The 24,432-nt window shown below is 39.8% G+C and overlaps 1 protein-coding gene across 1 annotated transcript in view; it reads left to right on the forward strand.

The window, feature by feature from the left end:
- The first annotated feature begins 732 nt into the window (after nucleotides 1-732).
- cux2b (cut-like homeobox 2b) overlaps nucleotides 733-24,432 on the forward strand; it is a 195,954-nt gene continuing 172,254 nt past the window's right edge. The window contains exon 1 of the mRNA XM_052094874.1: nucleotides 733-864. Within this exon, the coding sequence (XP_051950834.1) occupies nucleotides 802-864 (63 nt within the window). The 5' untranslated portion in view covers nucleotides 733-801. The remainder of the gene's footprint in view (nucleotides 865-24,432) is intronic.

The raw sequence follows: 24,432 nt of genomic DNA on the forward strand, positions 1-24,432 counted from the left end.
CATTGCTGTGTGGTGCATATATCAGGTATGTGCTGTCTGAACTAACTGCATTAACAAAACTTGCACTGTTTTTGCAAGCTTGTGTAAATTTTTTATTTGACTAATATAACCTCTAATAAGGAGATCTAGCTTGTTTTTGTAATATATTGTATTATTACTGTTTGAATATTCCAGTATGAGATTGTTGAAAAAGCACTGAAACGTTTTTAATTTGGTCATACCCTGTTTTTGAAAAAAATAAATAAATAAATAAATGTATTTTTAGACTTAATTCATATCTAAATTCATAATTAAAATCTTGTATTTTTTTATTTTTTACTCCAGACATTAAAAGGTTCACCTTATTAGTTCATTGTTTCTTTTATAAAAATGTGCCTTTTAATGCATTTGCGTTGCAAGTTGCAAAGCTCAGTATATTAATGATATGTAAGGAGCAAACTCGAATAATAATTTCACCGCATCATACATATGGCGATGCGCATTGGTTAATGATTCCGTTGTTCTCCTTCCCTTTCCCAGACGATATTTATCAACCCTTTACGTCAGTATTGATAACTTTACCAAACCCCAAATCAAGTGCAAATTGGCCAGTTAATCCCTGGAGCTCCACTAATGCATCTATATTCTTTTCATATCACATGCACCGGCTCTCGCGCGCTGCGCATCCCATCTAGTTTTCCTTAACTGTTATTTTCCCAACATTTTTTTTTTCTCCATGTGGAGTGTAATCGTCAACGCTGTTTAACGGGGGGAATCCAGCCCATATATTTATTGTAGCCGCTCTTGGATATTGTGCTCAAGATGGCCGCCGATGTGGGATCGATGTTTCAATATTGGAAGAAATTTGATCTCCGGCGGCTTCAGGTTGGTCCTTTTTCTCACCTTTTTTACACGACGCGATCATATACGTGATATCGCATCATGCATTTTGCGTATTTTCGCTTTGGATGACTTTACAGGGACTGGATGGTGGTGTTGCATTGATAGTTATTAGTAATTGATCCTCTTCTGGCTTTTGTTCGGTTCAATCATTGATCAGGAGCGCGCGAGAGCAGCGGCGGCACCATCGCGCACACTAACGCGCTTCAACGTCGCATTTCAGGTTATTTTAACACTTCTAACGCGAGGTTTGTCGAAAACGGAAACTTTTAATGCCTCGGCGTGTCTGTGGATTTTAACTTTTTATCAGCGTAATGTGTTTTATTCTAATAGAAATGCGAAACGGTGACGCGCGAGACTCGCTATTTACTGTAAAGTGTCGGCTTGCGATTCATCTCAGACTTTGTCAATTAAACATATCGTATATAATAGAGCTTTATGTTCATTTGTATTTATCTAGCTATTGCTTATTGACTTTATTCGTGTTTATTCGTGTTAGCGTCGCGCCAACAGCGTTTCTATTTTTAAAAAAATAGAAACTATAAAGTTTATTTATTAGCGAGTTTATCATATAAACCCATATATATATATATATATATATATATATATATATATATATATATATATATATATATATATATATGGTGTGTTGTTCATAGGAACTATTCGTGTTATAAAAGGTCAACTTGATTTATGCATGCATTTACTTGAAATGAGTCCGGTAATGAATGTGTTATCTTGCATATAGATGGTGTTATCTTAATATACATTAGCTTTAAAGTGACTTAAGATGCAAAATAAACAGTTAACAGTTATTCTGGAAATGCTAAAGATTCATTTTAGTGAACCTGCCATATCTTGCATATTGTGTATATAGTCTTAGCGTGGAAATTACAATTCACTAATGCAAGAAGTTGTTTCAAACCAATGTATATTAAGATGTAAAGAAGATTCGACTTTATTTTAAAACTACTTTTTTATTTGTATTTTGTATAATGGTTAACATGAAACATCTCTTAGCGGTAAATATAGCTATTGTTCTTATTTAGCCTACGTGAGAAATCATTTTATAAATCGTTATGACAGGTGACAGTCAACGCGTCGTATTTAAACGCGCGTTCCAGACGCATTGTGTATAGGTTACACTCCATCTAAACTGCTTGCGACGCGTCAAAACGCGTTCTAGACTCCCGCGTACGCCCCCGTTACAATGTAATATTACAATAAGCTGCCTATGCACTGTAAACGCGTTCCAATTCTGACGCGTCGCGTCGCACGCGATCGCGCTTCTCGGACTGTGTAATTGCATTCCCTGCTAATGTTTGTTTAAATCAGCCTCGGCCAGTGCAAGGGCACAGACTCAGCCATATGATTGATGTTCTGTAACATAAGAAATGACAAGAGCATGCCAAGCCAAGCCAGAGAGGAATCAGATCTCTCTCTCTCTCTGTCTCTCTCTCTCCTTGTGTGTGTGTGTGTGTGTGTGTGTGTGTGTGTGTGTGTGGCCGATTGTTATTCAAGCCTTTCCAAAGCAGACCCCATCATGTAGGTTGTTGTTGGAAGGTCTCTCTCATGTTTTCAGTTTATCCACTGTACAGACAGACAGCGTGCATGGGACACCTTCACACTGAGGCTATCCAAACTCTGGACCTGCTCATGGACGTGGAGAGCAAACATGTTTTCACTCGGCACTCATCTTCACAAATATGTGATGGTTAATGTCAGGACTGTGCCTTATAAGGTTTATACAATAACAACAGTGCAAATATTCAAGATTGGTTTGAGAAACCCATTGATCGACTGCTAATCTAAATATTTGGAGGGACACAGGGGCGTCGTTTCTGGGGGGGATGGGGGTAGGTAACCCCCTTCCCCCTCCCCCAATAATCAAAACGAGCAAGTACAACCCCCCATATTTATACCATGATCAATGAAAACATGTAGATGCTTCACGCTGCAAACAATATTCAAGCCAAATCTTCGCCCGTAGAGGGACGTGTTCCCCTCAGTGTCTATGCTGAGGACAAGACAGCGATTCTGCAAATTGGTGTAATTGTTACCAAACATTCAATATTGGTAACTCGTATGTTGAAGTTTAAGAAAAACCCATATCGATCGACGTTAGTAAGTTAGTTGGTAATTAGTGTTTATTTGAGTAAAAAAAAAAAAAGAGCACACAAGAGTCTGTAATGTTGGATATAAAGGCTGATATTAATTTAAGTGTTTATTTCATGCAACTCTTTTCAGTCATTTGCGATGCACTGTTATCTACTAGTTAAAGGAATATTCCGGGTTCAGTACAAGTTAAGCTCAATCGAAAACATTTGTGGCATAATATTGATTACCACCAAAAATGACTTTTTACTCGTCCCTCCTTCTCTGTAAAAAAGTTACAGTGAGCCACTTACAATGCATGTAAATGGAAACCAATTTTTGAGCATTAAAATACTCACTTTTACAAAAGTATAGCCACGAGACGTAAACAATATGTGTGTTAACATGATTTTAATTGCTTAGAAACCTTTTCTATGTAAAGCTATATGCTTAAGTAATGTCCACAAACCCTAAAAATAATGATTTAAAGAACTTTACAGTGCTAATAATACATACGTTCAGGGCTGGACAGGTAATCTGGAATACCGGGCATTTTTCTGGTGGGCCAACACACTTTGGGGCCGATCAGGGGTGGACTGGCCATGGGGAGAACCGAGCGGGCCGGTGGGTCGGCCGAGAAACATGCTGAATGGGCTGCGATAAGCTAAAATGAGCCGCCGTGTTATGCAGAACGATGCCACAAATGCTGGCAATTGAGCTGAACTAGTATTGAACCCAGAGTTTTCCTTTAAACAGCTGAAATCTGTCTGCCATTGTTACTCCGTTAGGAATCATCCGGAAAAAGTCGCTTTAACTTTGACACCAGACCTGCTGAGGACTGTGAATTAGTTGCTGTAAACATGGTCTAAAATATGTTTATTTATGCATGCATTGTATGTCATGCAACTCTCTTAAGTGTTTATTTATGATACCAGGTTATCTGACTTTGCTTAATCTGCATAGATGAAATCTATCTGCCATTGTTGCTTGATTATGAATCAGCTGATAAAACTCAGTTTTACTTTGACGACCAAACTAGCGGTGAAGACTTCCCATGAATCCATTGGGCTCGATAAATGAATCGCTCACATTTGTACATCTAAGTCTCACGGATTTGCTTTGTTTCCGGAGTTATTGACGCGAATGCTGACACTTAATGCTTTCACAGCATCTTACATTTTCTATGTTCTCGTTAAAACAGATAAGGCATGTTGGTGCATACAAAAGCATATTGTGTTGTACCTATTTTTAACAACTGCACATGCAATACATGATAGGACTTCTTTAGGAGTAACTTTTTAATGTGTGAGAAAGCAAACCAACCTTTGCACAACTTTGCATCCCTGATGGATGCTTACATTTCACGTATGCAAATCTTTGTCACATTTGACGCTATTGCTTTATTTACATTTTGCAGATTGCATGCATGAACACATACAGTGGCCCGAAAAAGCATTTGGATGCTTCATTTGACCTTACATTTCATTGCGATTGAAAAAAACCAAAAAACAAGTGGCATCTGCTGAACAAATGCTGCATATTTTGGACACGTTAACTTATTTCTTTTGAAGTATTTACCAAACATCGCCTTTAAATCCATTATGAGTTGAGACAGATGCTGTTATGACTCGCTTGGTCTTTGTTATTCCACCTCGCGGCCCCTGTGGGACATCATGTCCAAGGCGTCCCCCAGGGGCCCCTTACCCATTCTTGAACTTGGACTCCAGTCAGATCCATAGATCAGGTGTGGATGGGGGAAAGTGAAAGTACCAAAAAATAAAAAATAAAATCCACGATATTTTAAACTCACTTCACACACATACTCCTCAAGTTCAAATCTTTATTCCCTGAAGATCTTAAAGCATCCCATCAGTTATTATTCCCCAAACCGAGACCCCCCTGAACGGAGAGCGACTGCTTGTATTGACCAACGGATGGATATGTTTAGGAGGTGTATCTGAGGCTGACAGTTGATTTATGGCCCTCTTTGTCTGTGTTGGTCTGTAGCGGTGCATCTGGCCGTGTCAGATGATGTTTTCGCGGGGGTCTGTGGCTTATGACTGTCGCTTTGGTTGCTCTCAAATTACATCATTTCATACAGCAGTTCCTGTATTGTCATTAATCCTCAAAGGTGTTTCACTGATGTTCCCTCCTGAATGGACCTCGCATGGTTGGTCTCATTGGGGAATTGTTCACAAGGCGGAGTTTGGCGTCCTTTCTTGATATAAGTAGAAAACGATTGGAGTTGTCACTGATTTGTGATGATGTTCGTAAACTAAAATGAGTTCTGAGAGATTTGTCAATATGAGTTAAATTCTTGTTTTGCAACTAGGGTTGAATACAGGGTTCCCGCGGGTCCTTGAAAAGTCTTAAAATGTCTTAAATTCAGTTTTCAAAATGTAATGCCATAAAAAGTCTTAAATATCTTAAATGGTGTAACGAAAGTCTTCATTATCCTTTAAAGAGGTCTTCGATTTAGAGACAGAAAAACAGGAGTTGCGACATGGCCAAATGCAATTATTAAACTGCAGAAGGCTGTGATTTGATTAGATAAATCTATAGTCTGTATGAACTGTTGCACATTCTCAATGCATGCTGGGAGCTCATGATACAGCGGTTTCAGAGTGGTCCAAAATCAGTTAATTATTCCTAATGTTTATTTTGCAGCGTGTATATAGTAAAAATTTGTAGATGATCGTAAGATTGCATATTTTATTTCCCTTTTCAGTTTGTGTGAGCAACTTGGGAGTACAGACATTTCAAAATAAGAGTCCCTGGTGTATTTTCAGCTTGTTTATAGTTATAAACGTTATGCACCAAATCTATTGGAAATGGTTATTATTGGAAATTTGGTTTACCTCTGTTTTTCACTGTTTTATCACAATAAAAAAATGCTAATCCAATATTGGTCGACCTCTAATTCATATGTATTGATATATTGGTACATAAAATAATTTTAATTCATTTTTAAAATATTGCAAGTTTTTTGTTGTTGTGTATGTATTTTTATTTTCTAATTTGAGTCTAGTTAAAATGGTTAAAATCTAGTTTTAATTGTTCATAAATACTTTTTGCTTGTGTCTTTTTATTTTTTGTATTTCATCCCCTTTTTTCCCAATTCAGAATGCCCAATTCCCACTACTTAGTAGGTTCTTCGTGGTGGTGCGGTTACTCACCTCAATCTGGGTGGCAGTGGACAAGTCTCAGTTGCCTCCGCTTCTGAGACCGTCAATCTGTGCATCTGATCACGTGACTCATTGTGCATGACACCGCGGAGACTCACAGCATGTGGAGACTCATGCTACTCTCCGCGATCCACACACAACTCACCACACGCCTCATTGAGAGCGAGAACCACTAATCACCACCACGAGGAGGTTACCCCATGTGACTCTACCCACCCTAGCAACCGGGCCAATTTGGTTGCTTAGGAGACCTGGCTGGAGTCACTCAGCACACCCTGGATTCGAACTCACGACTCCAGGTGTTATAGTCAACGTCAATACTCGCTGAGCTACCCAGACTCCATTTTTGCTTGTGTCTTTGAAAAATGGCTGGTTTTTATTTTCATGTTTCATCCCTTATATCAAAGCAGAACAAATCATTCTGTCAGCTTGCAACAACACAAACTGCTACACGTGAACTGTGATTGGTTGTTTTACATGCCAAGCAGACGACCTCTCTTGCCTGATTGGTTGGTTCCTTTTGACAGATAAAGCTGGTGGTAGTCTACAATTGTGCTTAGAAGATTACTCAAATCAGATGGTGCAATATTTTAGTGTACATTTACATCTTCAGATTAGTTTTTATTCTTTAGCAAACACTTGTTTTCATTTTTATCATAGTTAACAGTTTTTCACTGCTAGTTTTCATCTTTGTAATAGTTTTCATTAACGATGCCATCTTTGCAACTGTGTGCTTTGTCCAAGTCCACATGGACAAATCACACTGTGAACTAAGGATGAAACGGCAACATATATTCCTCATTTAATCTGTTTCCTAAGCAATAGGACATGTCCTCATAAGAACGGATGCTGGGTTCTTCTAAGCTCATAAAAGTGATGATACAGAAATAGACGGACTACAGGTTTTGGTGACCTTGGTTTCCACTGGTCTTTGGTCACACTGCCGTTGCCGTGGTAATAATTCACACTAGCTTGATGGCATTTCCGTGGGTACCTGTGGAAAGGACAGGCCAAAAGGGCCCCGCTAGACTCTTTTAGGACAGATTTTGGCCATTAGGGAACAAACCTTTGAGATCCCTCTACAAACAAGGTGTCCTCTTTTGTCCCAAAGTGCGTTGAGCTTTGGCGACCAATTTGGAAGCTACTAAGTGGGCAATCAGAATCACAATGGTTTGTCTGGACAACAAAATTAGTATAAGTGTTTATGGTATTCTAAAGTTCATTACTTTTAACAGTTTAAAATATTTTTTACCTTTTGATTACTGGCATTAAAGTATGTTTTTAGTTTTTATCATTCCATCATTTTTATAAAAATACTTCTATCCCAGTTTATTATGCAACTACTATATAAACCATTCATAGGCTGAATTCCTGAAGAGTATAAACACTGTGTCTACTTGGCACTTTAAAAACTTTGTCCTAAAAACACGGCCCGACATATCAACTTTTGGCTCAACCAATGGTGAAATATAGCAGTATAGAGTATTGCTGCTTGAGGAGAGGTGCACTATTTGTTAGGTAAAAATTAAGATTTTCATCCTGCGGACCAAAACAATGGGCAAAAAACCCGTCTTAAGGCACGGTTACACTTATATTCTCACAGCGAAATTTCGTGGGCAAAATACAGCATTTCGCCGGGTTGACCAATAGGAAGTTGCTTGCTTTGGCAGTGACCTCTGTGTGGGCGATTCACAATGGCCAAGGATATCATTTTATTGGTGAGTTTATTTTTAAAGGGGTAGTTCACCTAAAAATGAGAATTCGCTAATCATTAACTCACCCTCATGCCATCCCAGATGTGTAAGACTTTCTGTCTTCAAATGTCTTGGCTCAGTAGGTCCTTAAAATGCCAGTGGATGGTGACTCTCAAACCTTTGAAGCTCCAAAACGAACAGATACGTCATCCATACGACTCCAGTAGTTAAATTAATGTCTTCTAATGTGCACGTGTGACACACCCGGAAGAGCAGCGCTGTTTACAGAGCAGGAGGAACGCTGTACAAGCTCTGTTGGATTTGGTTTAGATCTGTATTTGTATATGTATATTTACTCACAATGGTGTGTTTGTGTGCACTAGAGGTCTTCAGGTCCACCCGAATCCGAGGACCCGGGACCTGAAATTGTAAACGGTCAGCCGGGTCCGGGTCGGGTCCCATTCCTGTACTTCGGGTCCCGGGTCTGTTCATCTGCAGTGACGTGATACACTTTACCAATTGACGACTGGCTCTTTTATTTAGAAGGCGGGACTTATTCCGCCATATTGGTGTTTGACAGATGACGTAAACCGAAGTGCATTATTGGCGTCGGCGTGATTTTTGAGATATTGTGGTTGGAGTTCGTTCGCTTTGTATATCTAAAATCTATGGTCAGACACGTCTCGGAAAGCACAGATGACAACAAATTAGTGATGCTAACGTCAGCGACCATGGCACTGAGCGAGCAATCGTTGTTATAGTTCAAAAGGGCAAAGAGTGGAAGTTATCATATTATGCAAGTTACAAAAAAACTGCAAAGCGGCAAAGTCACGTTTGTCATCCGCAATTGTACTTTTGAAGCTGAAATAATGAGATTATACAAGCTCTTACCATCAGCAAGAGAGGAACAATATGGATGTTGTTATGCCATCTTTCTTGGCAAGGAGGATGGATTGTATGCGTCACGGTCAGGTACAGGAGAGAAGGCTACTAACGTTACATTCACAACTTGTAAATTAACTCGTTAATAGCAATGAGCTGTGGGATCTGTGCCGAACGGGTTCAATCGGGTTTGTGTGTCCCATCCAGGTCTAGGTCCAGATTTCAAATAATAGACTGAGTCGGTTCCGGATAGTACATTTACGGCATTTCTCGGTTCTGCACGGGTCCGGGTTCAAACTTTCAAATAATAGACGGGTCTGGGTTGGTTCCGGATAGCACATTTTCGGGTTTCTTCGGGTTCGGGCACACATTTTTGGACCTGTGAAGGCCTCTAGTGTGCACATCCTGGTACGAGGGTGGTAGTCAGCATCTTTACTTGCTGAGCTACCCATGCAGGCCCCTAAAATCTACAATATTAATTTAAAATAATTAATACTACTATAATCAGTGAAAGTGTACAAGCTGATGTATCTAACATAATTATGTATTTTTCAGCTGGGCAGAATGATTAATATTTCTATTCTGGTCTCACCATTACTCTTTAGCGAACAGTACTTTTTGTTACGTTTTACAAGTAACTGTTTAGCATTTTTCCTGGAATTAATTATAATAATAATAAATTCAAAATTAACTTTTCATGATTCAGGCTTTGTTTAAAGTTTTGGGAGAGTGTTGAATCTTAAATTCAGCACTGTAAATCAAACCAAATCCTTGCAATAAAACAAACAAATATTGCAATAAAACACGACATAATCGTTTTTATCCGATTAATCGAAGAAATAATCGAAGATTAACCGATTATCAAAATAACCGTTAGTTGCAGGCCTAGTCTCAACCGAGAGAAAAACGTGAGATTACGTCCGAACATGCCAACGCGAATACGTCACACGTTAGACCGTATGAACTCCGCCCTCTTCAGAATGCGTAAACTGCTGCTGACCGGCAGCGACGATTTGTAGTTCAAAAGCACTTAAATACAAACTAAAAGCGATTGTTTTGCTTTAGAAAACATTTATGACGTTTATGCTGTCTGTCTGTTCTTTTTGGAGCTTCAAAGGTCTGATCACCATCCACTTGCATTTTAAGGACCTACTGAGCTGAGATATTCTTCTATTTTTCTTCAGATGTGTTCTGCTGAAGAAAGAAAGTCATACACATCTGGGATGGGATGAGGGCGAGTAAATGATGAGAGAATTGTCATTTTTGGGTGAACTATCCCTTTATCTTAAGTCTCAATGAGTAAAATGTGCAGCATCAAAAATGGCTGCTTGACAATTATATTTTTGTTGGTTTCACACGCGCTCAAGATCTGCCCACGGCATCTTCGCCCACGAAATTTCGCCGTGAGAAGGAATGTGTGACCGTGCGTTTAGACTTTATTAAAGGAAGGACGTGAGCCATACCTAGAGACCAAAATATCACAAAAAAACTTTCTAGCAACAACCCAGAAAACCCTAGCAACTGCATTTCAACACCCTGGCAACCCTTAGCATCATTGTTGTGAGTTTTGTACAGGCAATCCAGTTATTTTTGCTCAGTTTGGTGTGCAAGTGGTGCAGAAATCATACTCTTCATCTTCAAGTTTTATGTCAACATTTCGCTGGTGTAAGAGGGGCCTGGTTTCTCCAGGGCCAGTGCGAATCAGATCAGAAACCATTCTAGGAAGGGTGGCACACTCTGGATGATTCAGGCGTTTGGATGTCAGCTTTATCCCAGAGAATGTGATACTGGTATCACCAAACAGTACTGTCACTCCTTGGGCTGTGTGTGTGTGGCTGTAGCCACTGGGCCTCCTTGTGTTTTCGTTTGCTGAGAGCTTTTCCCCAACCGGCTCCAATTGGCCGTGAAAAAATACTCATTTCAAGTTTGTACTCATTCATGGAGGAGGGAGATCTGTGTTTATTGCTGTTATTGTTGCTGTCAAACGCACTGGATCTGGAAATGGTTTAGAGCTATTCTGCAAGGCGCTAGGATTTTTAGGGATAAAAGAACTAGCGGATTTATTGAGTGGAAACCTTATCAACTTTAACCAGTAGCACAAAAAAAACCACAGGCAATTTGTACTAAGACCACATACACACTAACCCGTTTTCAGTTTCCTTACGCCATCGTTTTTCAAAGTATGCAAAAAGCTTCGTTTTCGCTGGAGGAAAACGGCATTCGAGTGTGGATGAGAGGCGTAAGTGTAGCGAAATTGATTCGTAAACGTATTAGTGTGGATGTTATCAAAGATAAGTCATAAAGGTCGAGTATAATCACTTGAAAGAGAGACTAAATATTATCTATAGGCTTAATTTTCATTCTTGGGTGCACTGTTCCCCAACACTTGTGCTGATTTTAAATGTCACCAGGGTAAATTTATCTAGCTAACGGACAACGTTTTGTTGCAGTAGCTAGAATGATTTGTGATAGTCTTTAAAGCATCAGTAAGAATGGGTCACAAATGGGTAAACCAATCACTATATGCAAAGTTTCCTTGTGAAAGTCGCTGTGTAATTTCAGCTGTGTTTGCCAGCATAAAAAATCCTTATGGTTGAGCCCTGCTGACCATCATTAGATTTTGTCGAATTAGACAAACTCCCATTTAAACTCAAGAGCTTCCATCTGTGCTGAGAAATAAACATGCCAAGTATGCACCCTAATGTCTTACCCTTCGCAAAATAAGCGGCCTAGAACAATCTATCATCCATCAAACCGGTAGAATGGAAATTCCATCTCGCTCTTTGTGAACCTTCGGCGAAGGAAACAAAGAGAAGAGGAAAGCGTTGAGAAAAAGCTTTTACGTTGTCTGCAAATTGAGTTGTGAAGATTCCAGAGTCACACACCCCCCCCGCACAAACCCCGCCCCACCCCACACCCCCAATCTCCACCGACAACATTAGAGGAGATGTGAAACTGACTCAAGATTTAAGCAGTTTAACCTTCCTCTGTAGAATTAGCGCTTGAGACTTCAAAGCCGGTACTTCAGTGCGAGGAGTGGAATGATAAACCGGTTTTCGCATGGCGCCGGGCGCCTATTCATGCAGTGAGAGAGCCGGTCTGTCATTAAACAGTGCCTTAATCGCTGTGACCCTCCTGGGGCTTGATTTTCATACCTGTCCACACTTATTTTCCCCCATTCACTGACACTGTTCTGGGATTAACCCTGCGTGCACGTGCTTTGATACTGTAGTGCACTTTTTTGTAACATTGGTGGCTTATATCTTCAACTACACAAAGCCGACGGCTCATGCATTGGAGTATGCATTGAACTGAAGTTAGTGGCATTGGGAAATCCAATTATATTTCAGCAAATTTGTTCATTCTGAGTGTTTGGAATAGCATTGCGCCATACTACTCTTAATATTTCTGCAGTATATAATATATATACTTTTTAGTATGCATGGAATACCTTACTATACTTACTATATTTGGTCAAATATGCAGTATACAGCGGTGTGTAGCGTATCACACAATGCAATGTGCTCAACTTGACCTCCCATTTCCTGAGTGACGATTGAAGTGGGAATACTGTTCGAATTGGACGTGCCTACCATGGCAAAAAATACTTCAAATCGAACATTCAATACTCCTATAATAATACAAATTAAAAGTTCAAACTGAAATCGAACACTCTCTTATTATGGCCCAAAATATGCAATAAAATGTTTGAATGCTCCTAAGATGGACAAAAACACTTGAAATTGAACGCTCAAAGCTATCTTTCTAGATAGGCAGCTCACTAGGTTTTTAAAACACAGCCTGTGTATGTGTATGTGTATGTGTATGTGTATGTGTTAAAGAGCACCACACACATAGTAAAACCATGACAGACACCTCCTTAAGCCGGTTTCTCCTCTAAATCCTTAACAACGTCCCAAAAGCACCAATCCTCAATTTTTCCCAATCGATCCGCGCTGGAGTCTGATAGTTCTTCGTAGCAATGAATCTCTGCATTTTCATATTAATACCCTGAGCTCCGACACCCTTGGGTATGCCGATGGTCTCCGCACTTCAGTAAATAATGAGGTTTTAACAAAACTTCATGGGAGATATTAGTCTACTGCACCAGCCAGGTAAAGGCCCGGCTCTCAGCGGCCACCTAAATCCAACAGCGCCTCATAAACCACTGCGTGAGAGCCAGAGAGCGAGTGAGCGAGCTAATGGTTCATTTGTTGGAGTATAAAGCTGTGTCTTCTCCCCCCTGGCAGCCAAAGACCGAGCTGGTGAAGCCATATTGAGCTGTGTACCTGTATGGCTGCCCTTTTTATTTGTTTTGACTGTCTGATGGCAGATATATTGAGCACCGGCCTTTCTTGTTCATTTTACAGAGGGCTTATTGAATCCCTCCCATTCTTCTTTTTGCTCTCTCTCTCTCGGCTCTGTGCTTCTTTTATACCAGGCAGTTCTTCAGTCGCCATAATTCAGATTGCTATTGTCCATTCTGCCCTTCAGGGATTAAAGGAGTCCCTGTGTTTGTAAGTGGCTGCACGTGCAATGTGGGTATTTTGTTGCTCATGATATTATATTCCTTATATTAAATGAAATGCATAAAGCAAATGTAAAATTCAGTTTACAACTGATCAGAATCAACATATTTCACTATATATACTCATATATTCTCTATCTATCTATCTATCTATCTATCTATCTATCTATCTATCTATCTATCTATCTATCTATCTATCTATCTATCTATCTATCTATCTATTATCTAGGTTATATATATAATATATGAGGTTATTAGTGGTGTTTGCCAATGCAAGCATCACTATTACTATTGTTAATACTTAATGTTAGGGGTTTGTTTTACTGTGGCAAGAAAAAGTATGTGAACCCTTTGGAATTGGTTGGTTTTCTGCATTTAATTGGTCATAAAATGTGATCTCATCTTCATCAAAGTCACAAATATAGACAAACAAAATATGCTTTAGCTAACAACACAGAAGCAATTATAATCTTTACTGAACACATTCCATTAAACATTCACGGTGCTGTGGGAAAAGTAAGTGAACCCTTGGATTTATTAAGTGGTCGATCGTCCTTTGGCAGACATCAACATCAACCAAGCGTTTCCGGTAGCTGCGGATTAAACCGGCACAACGTTCAGAAGGAATTTTGGACCTTTCTTCAGTTCAGCCATATTCTTAGGATGTCTGGTTTGAATGGTTCTCTTGAGGTCACCTCACAGCGTTGGGTTAAGGTCTGGGCTCTGACTGGGACACTCCAAAAGATGGATTTTCTTTTTTGAAGCCATTCTGTAGTGGATTTACGTCAATGTTTAGAGTAATTGTCCTTCTGCATCACCCAACTTACTGACACTATCCTGTAGGATATCTTGATAAACTTGGGAATTAATGTTTCCCCTCGATGATGGCAAGTGGTCCGGGCCCTGAAGCATCAAAGCAACTCCAAATCATGATGCTCCCACCACCATATTTCACCATTGGGAAGATGTTTTCATGTTGGTATGCGTTGTCCATTTTACACAATACAAAGTGCTGCATGTTCGTTCCAAACAATGAAACCATAGTTTCATCAGTCCTCAAAACATTTTCCCAGTTCTGTTTTGGTGTTTCAAGGTGATCTTTGGAGTTTATGTTGTAAAGCAGTGGCTTCCTTTATGGTGTCCTGCCAATCAGTGTCTCCTCCACACTTAGATTGTAGCCTTTAGCGGCTTAATAAATCACACTAATACATGTCACTATTTTAATTTGATTAATTGTCTATTTCAGTACTAGGCGTAACAGAGTGCACGCTCAAAATGAGCATTTTCAAGCTGTCGTGTGCCAGTCAAACTGCGCGCTGGTACCGGATTGAGTCGGTGCTCGGTACTACCGGTACTGCAGAAACACTGGTATCCTTACATCTTTTTTATTTTTTTACTGTAGTATCGAATTGGTACTAAAGTACCGGTACTTCTGACAAAATCCATACAACACTTGCACAGATTGGATAAGCCGGTAAGAACGCTGGGAAAGGTGTTTGCATACAACAGGGTAATGGGCAAAAATGTACACACGCCGATTGTTTAATGCTCAAACCGTTTATGCCCCTTCCCCAAAAAAGGTCATGTAAATGACATTACACGTGGTTGGCTTATTAAGCATAATCGGTGTAAGATTGGGTCAATATAATTCTATAATTATTCAAATAAAGTTGAACAAACTGAGCGAAAATAATCAACCGTTGCTCAAATGCACTTTTTTTGTTTGTTCCCCCCCCCACCCCCGTGGCTTCAACATTGTCTGCATGTTTCATAAAGAATATTGCACAGAACAGAAGTAAAACAGTTTGTTGATCTAGATTACAAATGTGATCTTTGATGATGGTGACATTATTATAAGTTGAGCTAACACACAGACTTTCCATGTAACTTGGATTTGGGATGAGTTATCCATATGGAGTGTAGCAATGCCTGGGAGCTCTTTGACGGATGATGGCATCATTTTTCATTTCTGGATGATTATGATCAGTGTGCCGGTGAATAGATTGTGCTCAGTAATGCTGTGATCATCTCCGCTGGTATATTAAGAGCTCCAGGCAGTTGTTCTTCCTGTGAGTCTAGAAGTATTTCCTGAACTCTTTAATATGAATTAGCACTGGGGTAGGGTTGGGCGATATATATAATTATATCTGGATATTTCTCAGCCTTTTAACGAAATACAGACAATGATATTTGATATCTTGATATTTATATATTTGCTATGAATGTGCTTACAGGTTTATACATTTCAGAGGACCCATCATTTCAACCAAAATTGTTTTAAAATGTAAGAACTAGAATACAGTAAAAATATGCAGAAAAGCATCCAAGGAAAGTTTTCCACGTTGCTATTTAAGTAAATGAACACAAGGAAGAATTATATTGAATGATTTTCATTTATTTGCACCAATGTAGTAATAAACGCAATATTGACCAGTGTATTATATTAATATATGAAAAGTGCCACATGATCAATTTTGAGTGATGGCGCAACAAATCGTTGAATCAGAGTTTTGAATCAATTCATCTAATTGATTCTCAGATATGAATCAAAATGACCAACTTTAACTCCTTTAAGTTCTCGGACGCTGTTAAAACATCGGCCTTGCCGGATTGCGAAACTAGTCTAATGACATGCTCTCTGAATTCTGAAAATCACAAATGCTTTAAAATCATCACAAATTTTCCAGTAGGATTGTATATAAATAAAAAGACAAACACACACACAGGTGTCGGGTAGCTGCCCGTAAATCTCTCTCTCTGTCGCACTGCCGTCTCCGGCTTAATTAGCCTGATTAGGGGCTGGGTGTGTAGCATCACGACCCGGCCCCGCCCTCCGGGGGGAGGTGGGGTGTCGGGCGTGCCCATCCAGCCCCTTCTGCTGGCAGGTCATCCCCGCCTTCTTGAATCTGGGACGAGACAGGGGGAGGGAAACAACATTATAATTAAAAACACAGGGTACTCACTGTAACAGCGAAGTACCACCCCCAAAAAACTCAAAAATGTGCTCACTGGTTCTCCAATATGTCGTAGCTTGGTCCTCGGCCACTTGTCCACCCTCTAATGGACGACAGCTGCTCCTCCCCGGGCGGATCGGAGGTAGTCCTCTGGCCCTTGTGGATGGAACGCCCCCCCCAAATTCTCGGAGAAAAGAAGGGGTCTCCCCCTCCCCTGGCAGAGGTTCTCCCACTCAAGGCAGTAGGCCGGCGGTCGTCATGTCCCTGCCAAGTTTAGCTGCTGGTAGGGGTCTCCCCCCACCACTGGCAGCGGCTAAGAGCCCCTCCTTCCCTTGCAGTCGGTGGCCGTTCGTCCGCTCTCAGGCACCCGGACTCCTTCATCCCCCGGCAGACGCCCGCGGCCGCTCCGTTGGGGTGGATGGTAGTGGCGAGGACTCTACTGCGGCGCATGTCAACTTTTGGCTGCATAGCGTCATGTTAAACATAGTTTGAAATTTAGAAAAACACGTCTCGATATCCCTGCATTAGGAATTGTGCTCCGTCCATCTGTGTTTGAACGCAATAACGCATTCACATCTTGTGCCATTGCTGGTGTGAAGCCTGAGTGTGGCTTGTTGTCTGTACAGCTGGAGTTGCGCTTACTGCCCTCTGCTGAAAACAGGTGGTACATCAAGCTTGAATTGCTCCTATGGTATAAATATAAATTTTTTATTGATTGCATTATTTTTTAAAGTGTTCTTTTTTTATATAATTGATCGCACTGAATTAATGCTTTTAATTGACAGCCCTTGTAATTTTGGACCGCCAGCAAAATCATCGCAAATATATTGTGAAAATTCAATACATCATCCAGTTCTGGGGTCATACATCCATGACACAATTATGCTCTTGGGCCCCGCCTCCTCTCACCCGCCCTCCAGGGGCAATAACAAAAGATAGATCAGATATTTTTGACTCTAGTAATTAAAAAATAAAGATGGGGAGGAACAAAGAATAGAATTGAATAGTTCCCGTTCAACTCCTCTTGTTAGCTTATACTGTGTTTCCCCAGTATTCCTCCACTCTCTCTCTCTCTCTCTGTCTCTCCAGATGAATTTTATGTTTTTCTTCTCTCTTTCTCGCCGTGGTTTTCCCCAGACAGGTTCCTGAGTGTTTTAGAGGGGATGGATTTAATTGCTCTGTGGGGATTGGTTGCCGGTACTGGGCCCGGCTGTTTAATTAGTGTACCCTGCCGGGATTGGTTTAATGCTTCGTGATCTTGAAATTGTCTGATTGTTCAGCCCTCTGGGGACTCTCTTTCTCTCTCTCGTCCTCTATCTCTCTCTCTCCTTTTCTCTCTCTCTCCATTCTCTCTTTCTCCTTGCCCCTACCGTGAGCAGCAGGCTTTGCTAAACGCTGCTTTAGGGCTTGCTGGAGAGGATCGGGGCTGACCGTTGTCCCCAGGGCCCGACTGGCAGGGTTTAAATGTGTCGTCACAACGGGATCCCGCTCTCCAGGCGCTTTTTTGATGCGTGTGGCCCTTCAATCTGAAGAACGTGGACAAACGATGTACTGGATAAAGGTGCGTTTACACTGAGGTCACCAATTCGCTGTACTTGCTTGCTAGTTTACTTTCCTACTTGACAGCAGTATCCAACCAAACTAGTTTAATATTCCTGAAGAGAGCTATCTGTTAGCATTCCTAGTTGCTCTGCTGGTGTAATCAGCCCAAAATGATCTAATACGTTGGGTGTGTTCAAAATGGAATAATACCACTCATTATTTTTTGTAAAAAGTTATCTTCAGTATGGAAGTACAATATGCAAGTTTTCTTTATGCATGAAATGACCTACAACATGTGACAAAATGTGCAGTGTACAACCAGAAGAGACAGCTATACTGTATCCCACAATGCAATGCTCTTGACTTGACCTTCTATTAGGGCTGGGAGTTGATTGGGAATCAAAAGTCAACTATAAGTCTTGAAGTGGACTCTTGGAATCAGAATCGATGCAAATCCTACCTTGCGTTTTCTGTTACAACATGATATTTTTTATATGAGGTATATATATGATTGGACAGCGAAAAGTTAAGAAACTTTACACTTGCATTTACACTTTTTATTGGATTAAACATGCTATATACTGAGGTCATGCGGCAACAATGTAGCATGCTATTGTTTAAAATGCTTTGCACTTCACATATTGGGCCTCGTTCATGAAAGTAAATTGAAACATTGAATTTAACTGTTTTATGAATTGTTTTGCAATTTCTATATCAATTTGTTTCACTCATATTTCATGAACGAGGCCCAATATTTGTATATACTACAGTTAGGGCTGGGCGATATGGCAAAAAAATTAAATCATAATTTTCTTTTAACTAACGAAGGATTCATGTTGATTTTTCACATTTTAAAATTTCAAACAACACATTCTTTATTAGAATGCAAGGCATTGTTAGAGAAATGAAAGTTCTATTTATTATAGAACTAAAATAAAATAAAAATAAAATAAACAAATAAAAAAAAGTCCACCACACAGGAAGTTGTCAACATAGTGTAAATGCTAGATTAATTAAAATATAATTTATTTAAAATAACCAAGAGTCTCAGAAATGATACAAATATTATTAATGTTATAAATTAATATTATTAATAATATAAATATCATAATATTATAAAATAAGAAAACTGCAACGTACTCCTTAGCCAATGTTGTTCTCATTTTTATATATCAAACAATTTGCAAGTATAATCATAAAGCCGTGCAGATATAGTCCAGAACAGGAAATTAACTTGCATTACAGACGTGAAAATATGGACATGGAAAAAGGAAAAAACACTTTGAAACCTACAGACTTCGGTATGGTATCAATTAAAGCTGCACGATTGATTGAACTAAGATTTATATCGCAACATGTCCTTGCGCAATTTACTAAACGTAAAACAACTGCGTTTTAAAATCTTGACACTCTGCATTCACCACTTCAATCAGCGCTGTGTGAGCATGCGGCGCCCTCTAGCGGTATGCACAGTAAACACTGAGCCGCACAGCAGTATGAAATGATTATCATTACAATTCAACTCGCAAACTTTGTCAAAACGATTGCGGGCCAAATGTTGGCTATAGATGCAGTACATTTGAATTAGCAATCTCTCTGAATCATCATGGTAATAGAAGCGGTGGATATATCCATTTATAGCCTATCCATATGATTTGGTATAAAGTGCACCTAACTAACGCTTTATTATGGGTATTCAAAGAAAAGAAAGAAGACCCATTTTGGTCATCAACATGCACAGAACGCTGAGGCAAGTTATGGTCTGATTAAGCTGGTGCATACATGCATGATGGATGATGTCAAGCTACAATTACACTGGACAATCACACTGGAAATATTACCTGTAGAAAAACAATTTTCATATTGCTAGCTCTGATCAGATGCACATGTGACATGGGTAAACAACATGGAGACGGATATAAAGGCTTATATCAGTCTCCATGTTGTTTACCTATTTCTCACTGTAGCATTTGCTAATATTTTTTATGCAAAACCAAGTAGTCCATTCTGAACATAGCCAGTGTTTTATAATGGAAGTGGAGTGTCATTTCTACACACCGGAGCGTCACAGTATTTTTCAGCATTATCTGTGAAGTTTCTGGTTTTCTAATGTGTTACTTGCACTTGTTTGGTTATTGTGCAGAGATGACTGATGTTAGAGCAACACAGGACTTTACTGCACGAAATGCCTTTGTAAAATAAGAAAATCAATAGGAAGAAAATCAATTTGGTGAAAATACAATTTGCCATCCAAAAGCATGACTGAATGAATGTGTTGCCAAAGCTAAAGCCTACTGCTAACTCAATCATCTTACACTGAGCTCAAGCATTTTACTGGTTTGTTTTGATTTTTTAAAATACATCTTTCTCTCAAAAGGGAACATTTTTTGCTGTCGGCTCTGGCATTGTGCTGTTTATGTATTGACAGTGTATTTTCCATAGTATATAAGCTATTATTTAGGTATGATGGCATGTTCTGTGTGTAGGAAAATCAGTGGCACTATAAATCAATGTCACTTCAGTTTAACCGCTCAGGGTTCCAGCACTGAAAGCTCACTGTCTGTAAATACAGGAACTCTGTATGCTTTCCACCAGCACCTAAGTAATGAAAGCACCATATGAAGCATCATTAGCCGCAATAGACTTCTGATCTGTGCGTTAATCCCAGAATGCTCTTATAGGGAGCTGCTTAACAGCTGTTCCACTGGCAGTATCGTGACTGCTCGGATCACTCTGAAATATTGTCTGTAGATTACGCAGCTGTCCAAAAAATCTCAGGGTACAGGGTAGGATTTAGACCAAAGTAGCTGTGTGCAACTCCCTCTATTAAAAAGTTTAATCTTTCATTTGCATAAAAAATTCATACAATGAAAGTTCACAAGTCTTCTGAAGTAATAGATCAAAATGTATGCAGTTATTCACTGAAAAGTTTCCCTTCCACTGCAATCTCATTAGTGTATGGAGTGGTGGTGGTGATGGTGTAGTGGGCTAAAGCACATAACTGGTAATCAGAAGGTTGCTGGTTTGATCCCCACAACCACCACCATTGTGTGCTTGAGCAAAGCACTTAACTCCAGGTTGCTCCGTGGGGGATTGTCCGGACTCTGTAAGTCGCTTTGGATGAAATGCATACATGTAAATGTAAAATGCATGCGCATATTCAAATTTGGCATGCCACATTCAGTTACGAAACGTGCGAAAACCAATGCCGTTTAAATGTTTATGTATATTGAAGTTTGAGCATGTTTGCAGGCACACCTATACACAGATAAATACCAAAAATCTGCTTATTAAAACAATCCGACAATGCAAGAAAACCTTGTTTACAAGAGATTGGAAATCATCTGTTTTTTTAAAACGTAAACAGGCATGCGTGCAACTTTGGATATACTGACAAGAACACCGATAAAGGTGTTTATAATGTAAGGCTGTCAAGTTAAAATTTAGATAAAAATGCACAAAACTGTGCATTTGAATTTTGGATGTGTGTCAAGTATTTTTTACTAACATTTGAGAATCTGAACCGACTAAATCGATTTATTTATATTTATTATTGTTTTACGCACTTTCGTTTAAAATGAAAAACAGCCAGAAATGTTCTTTGCAATAACGCGGTGTTGTATGGTTTGTGTCTGTTCATTGTGCCCTCTTGTGGACAAAGGAAGCGACTCTAAAATGTGCGTTTTAATTCGGATTTAGTTTCTCAGTCCTGTTGACAGCCCCTTTACAATGCAATGAGAAAATCAGCCTGTGTTGATCGTTTTATTACATAGTCAGATTATGACTTAACCGTGATAAAGGCGTTTACATGACCATGCATGTTGTCAGCTTATTATGCATAATCAGTGTAAGATATTGTTTATATGTAAACATTTACATCAAACCTGACGTGCAAACTTGCCTTGATAAAGCATGATTGAATGCTCGCAAATGCAAATGAGAGTTGAAAGCTACGATGGTGGAAGAAATTTATAGAGCTTTTTTTTGTCAGCTTGACAAGCCCTGATTATAATATTCTATTTTTCGTCATCATATCATATTTTGTGTTACATGGAAGAAAAGTCATATGGGTTTGGAATGACCAGGGATAGGGAGTAATGGAATACATGTAATGGGATTACATATTTAAAATACAATTGTATTCCACTACAGTTACAATTTAAATAATTTGTAATCAGAATATTGTAGCATTAAAAAGTATTTTGATTACTGAAGTATCAAGTTTGATGAAAGTTTGGAGCGGAAGAAATAGGTATAAACCTTGTGTGAATTGTCTTGTGAACATTTAGCTTTATGCTAAGCTAAAATGCTATTTCTAGCTATTTTATATGCACCGGTTATCAGGCATGTTAATTTTTTTATTTATTTTTCAAGAAAAACAATGTAAGATCATAACGTTTTTCTCTCCGGTAAGATATTAGGGCAAAAATCATATTCTTTTTATTTGTTTTATGTTATTTTCTCCCCTTTTCTCCCCAATTTTGGAATGCCAAATTCCCAATGCGCTCTAAAGGTGCGTACACACTGCCAGCGATTTTGTCGCTGCAGGTCGCCAGTGGCTGGCGGTGAAGTCGCTAGTGGGCGTTCCCACTACTGGTTGCCTAGTAACGTTTATAAATGATATTCACGAATGTCATTCCATTGTTGTTGATAGCGAATCTCTTTTCTTGCCACTAAAAACAAACATTTTGGAGGGAAAAGACTAAATATAAATGGAATCAGTACATAAAATGCTTTATATCAAAGATGAATGAGAAACAAGGCGTGCTGTTTGCCATAGCGGCTGTTTATCTGCGGCGAAAATGCAAATGCCGGTCCATAAAAATCCATAAAATCCCCGCGATCTCAGATACACCTTTCCACGCAGTATTTTTCTTAAAAATGTCCTTGTATGTGGGAAGAGACCTATCACAGAGCACTGGAACATTTCTAACAGCAAGAATTAGCCTTTCATCCATCTTTCCGTTACTGCAGGAGCTGAGAGAGAGAGAGAGAAGGATCACGTGAGCTCTCCCGTCTTCTCTCCTATTGGCTGTCGCTTCTGTAAGTTGCTCTTCATTTGAATAAAGTTGAACTTGTCTCAACTTTGTCGCGTCGCTGGACACGCCCACATCTAGTCGCCAACGGTCGCGACAGCTCGTGTCGCCGAAAGTCGCTGTGCTCTCATTGAAAATGAATGGTATGGAGTCACTGTCGCGCGCGATGTCGCTGGCAGTGTGTACGCACCTTAAGTCCTCGTGGTTGGCGTAGTCGGCGCAATCTGGGTGGCAGAGGACGAATCTCAGTTGCCTCCACGTCTGAGACCTTCAATCCGCGCATTTTATCACGTGACTTGTTGAGCGCATTACCACAGAGACATAGTGCGTGTGGAAGCTTCACGCTATTCTCTGCAGCATCCACACGCAACACACCGCGTGCCCCACCGAGAGCAAGAACCACATTATAGCGACCACGAGGAGGTTACCCCATGTGACTCTACCCAACCTAGCAACCGGGCCAATTTGGTTGCTTAAGAGACCTGGCTGGAGTCACTCGCGACTCCAGGGGTGGTAGTTAGCGTCAATACTCGCTGAGCTACCCAGGCCCCTGAGCTACAATACAAAAATCGTATTCTTGATGAGAATGTTTGTATTGTTTTGAATAAATCTACCAGTGCTGAAGAAGTAATCCAAAGTATTTAGAATACATTACTGACCTTGAGTAATCTAACAGAATACATTACAAATTACATTTCACAATGTAATCTGTAGTGGAGATTTTTAAAGTAGCCCTCCCAACCCTGAATATGACTTAAGGGTGAATAAATGATGACAGAATGATCATTTTTGGGTGAATTGCCCCCTTAAGTCTAGTTTCTAGATGCACACAGTGCAGGCTGATGAGGGGTAATTTACAACGGCAAATTATGTTTATGATAAAAATGAGTAATACTTGTTCTGAGATAACAGGATTCTTTGCAGAAGTGCATGAATATTGCAGTTCCTCCCTATTGGTTTCTTTCATAGGACAGCAGAGCTCAGATTAGGATTTTGTTTGCTCAGGTATAACTGGTATAAGGAGATTCGGAAAGCAGTCAAAGTTAAGGCAATGTTATTTAAGAATGTTAAAGACTGTGTATCCTCTCAGTAACATGCCTCTGTTTGTCACGTCCTTTATTTTGTTTTTATCTGTGTGTCAGCGACCGTTGGGATCGCCCTCTACTCTGATATGTGAGTTATGTGTGCAGTCACCTTGATGGAGAGAGCTGGGAGAATTGTATTGAGGGTAAATGGCGACTCCAGTTGGATCGGCTGCCCTTGAGTTTTGCACAGACTGTGCAGACACTGTTGACCTCAACAGATGACACCAGGCATCTGCACATTAAAGGAATATTCCTGGTTCAATACAAGTTAAGCTCGATTGACAACGTTTGTGGCATAGTGTTGATTACCACAAAAAACTCACCCCTTTTTTTGACTCATCCCTCTTTTTCTTACAAACAGGGCTACATAGAGATATTAGTTACCATGTTAACTTTGAAATAATAAAGACACGTCATATTCCTGAACACTCCCCCATCCATTGGTTCGACAAAGAGATTCAGCTCATTTTTCTGTCAGGCTGGTTGGGATGCTCAAACAAACAGAGCAATGTGTTTTCACTATACACAAATGGGAAATCGACATATTGCTTCT

This window comes from Xyrauchen texanus, chromosome 27 (genome assembly GCF_025860055.1).
Source record: "Xyrauchen texanus isolate HMW12.3.18 chromosome 27, RBS_HiC_50CHRs, whole genome shotgun sequence".
Taxonomy (NCBI): domain Eukaryota; kingdom Metazoa; phylum Chordata; class Actinopteri; order Cypriniformes; family Catostomidae; genus Xyrauchen; species Xyrauchen texanus.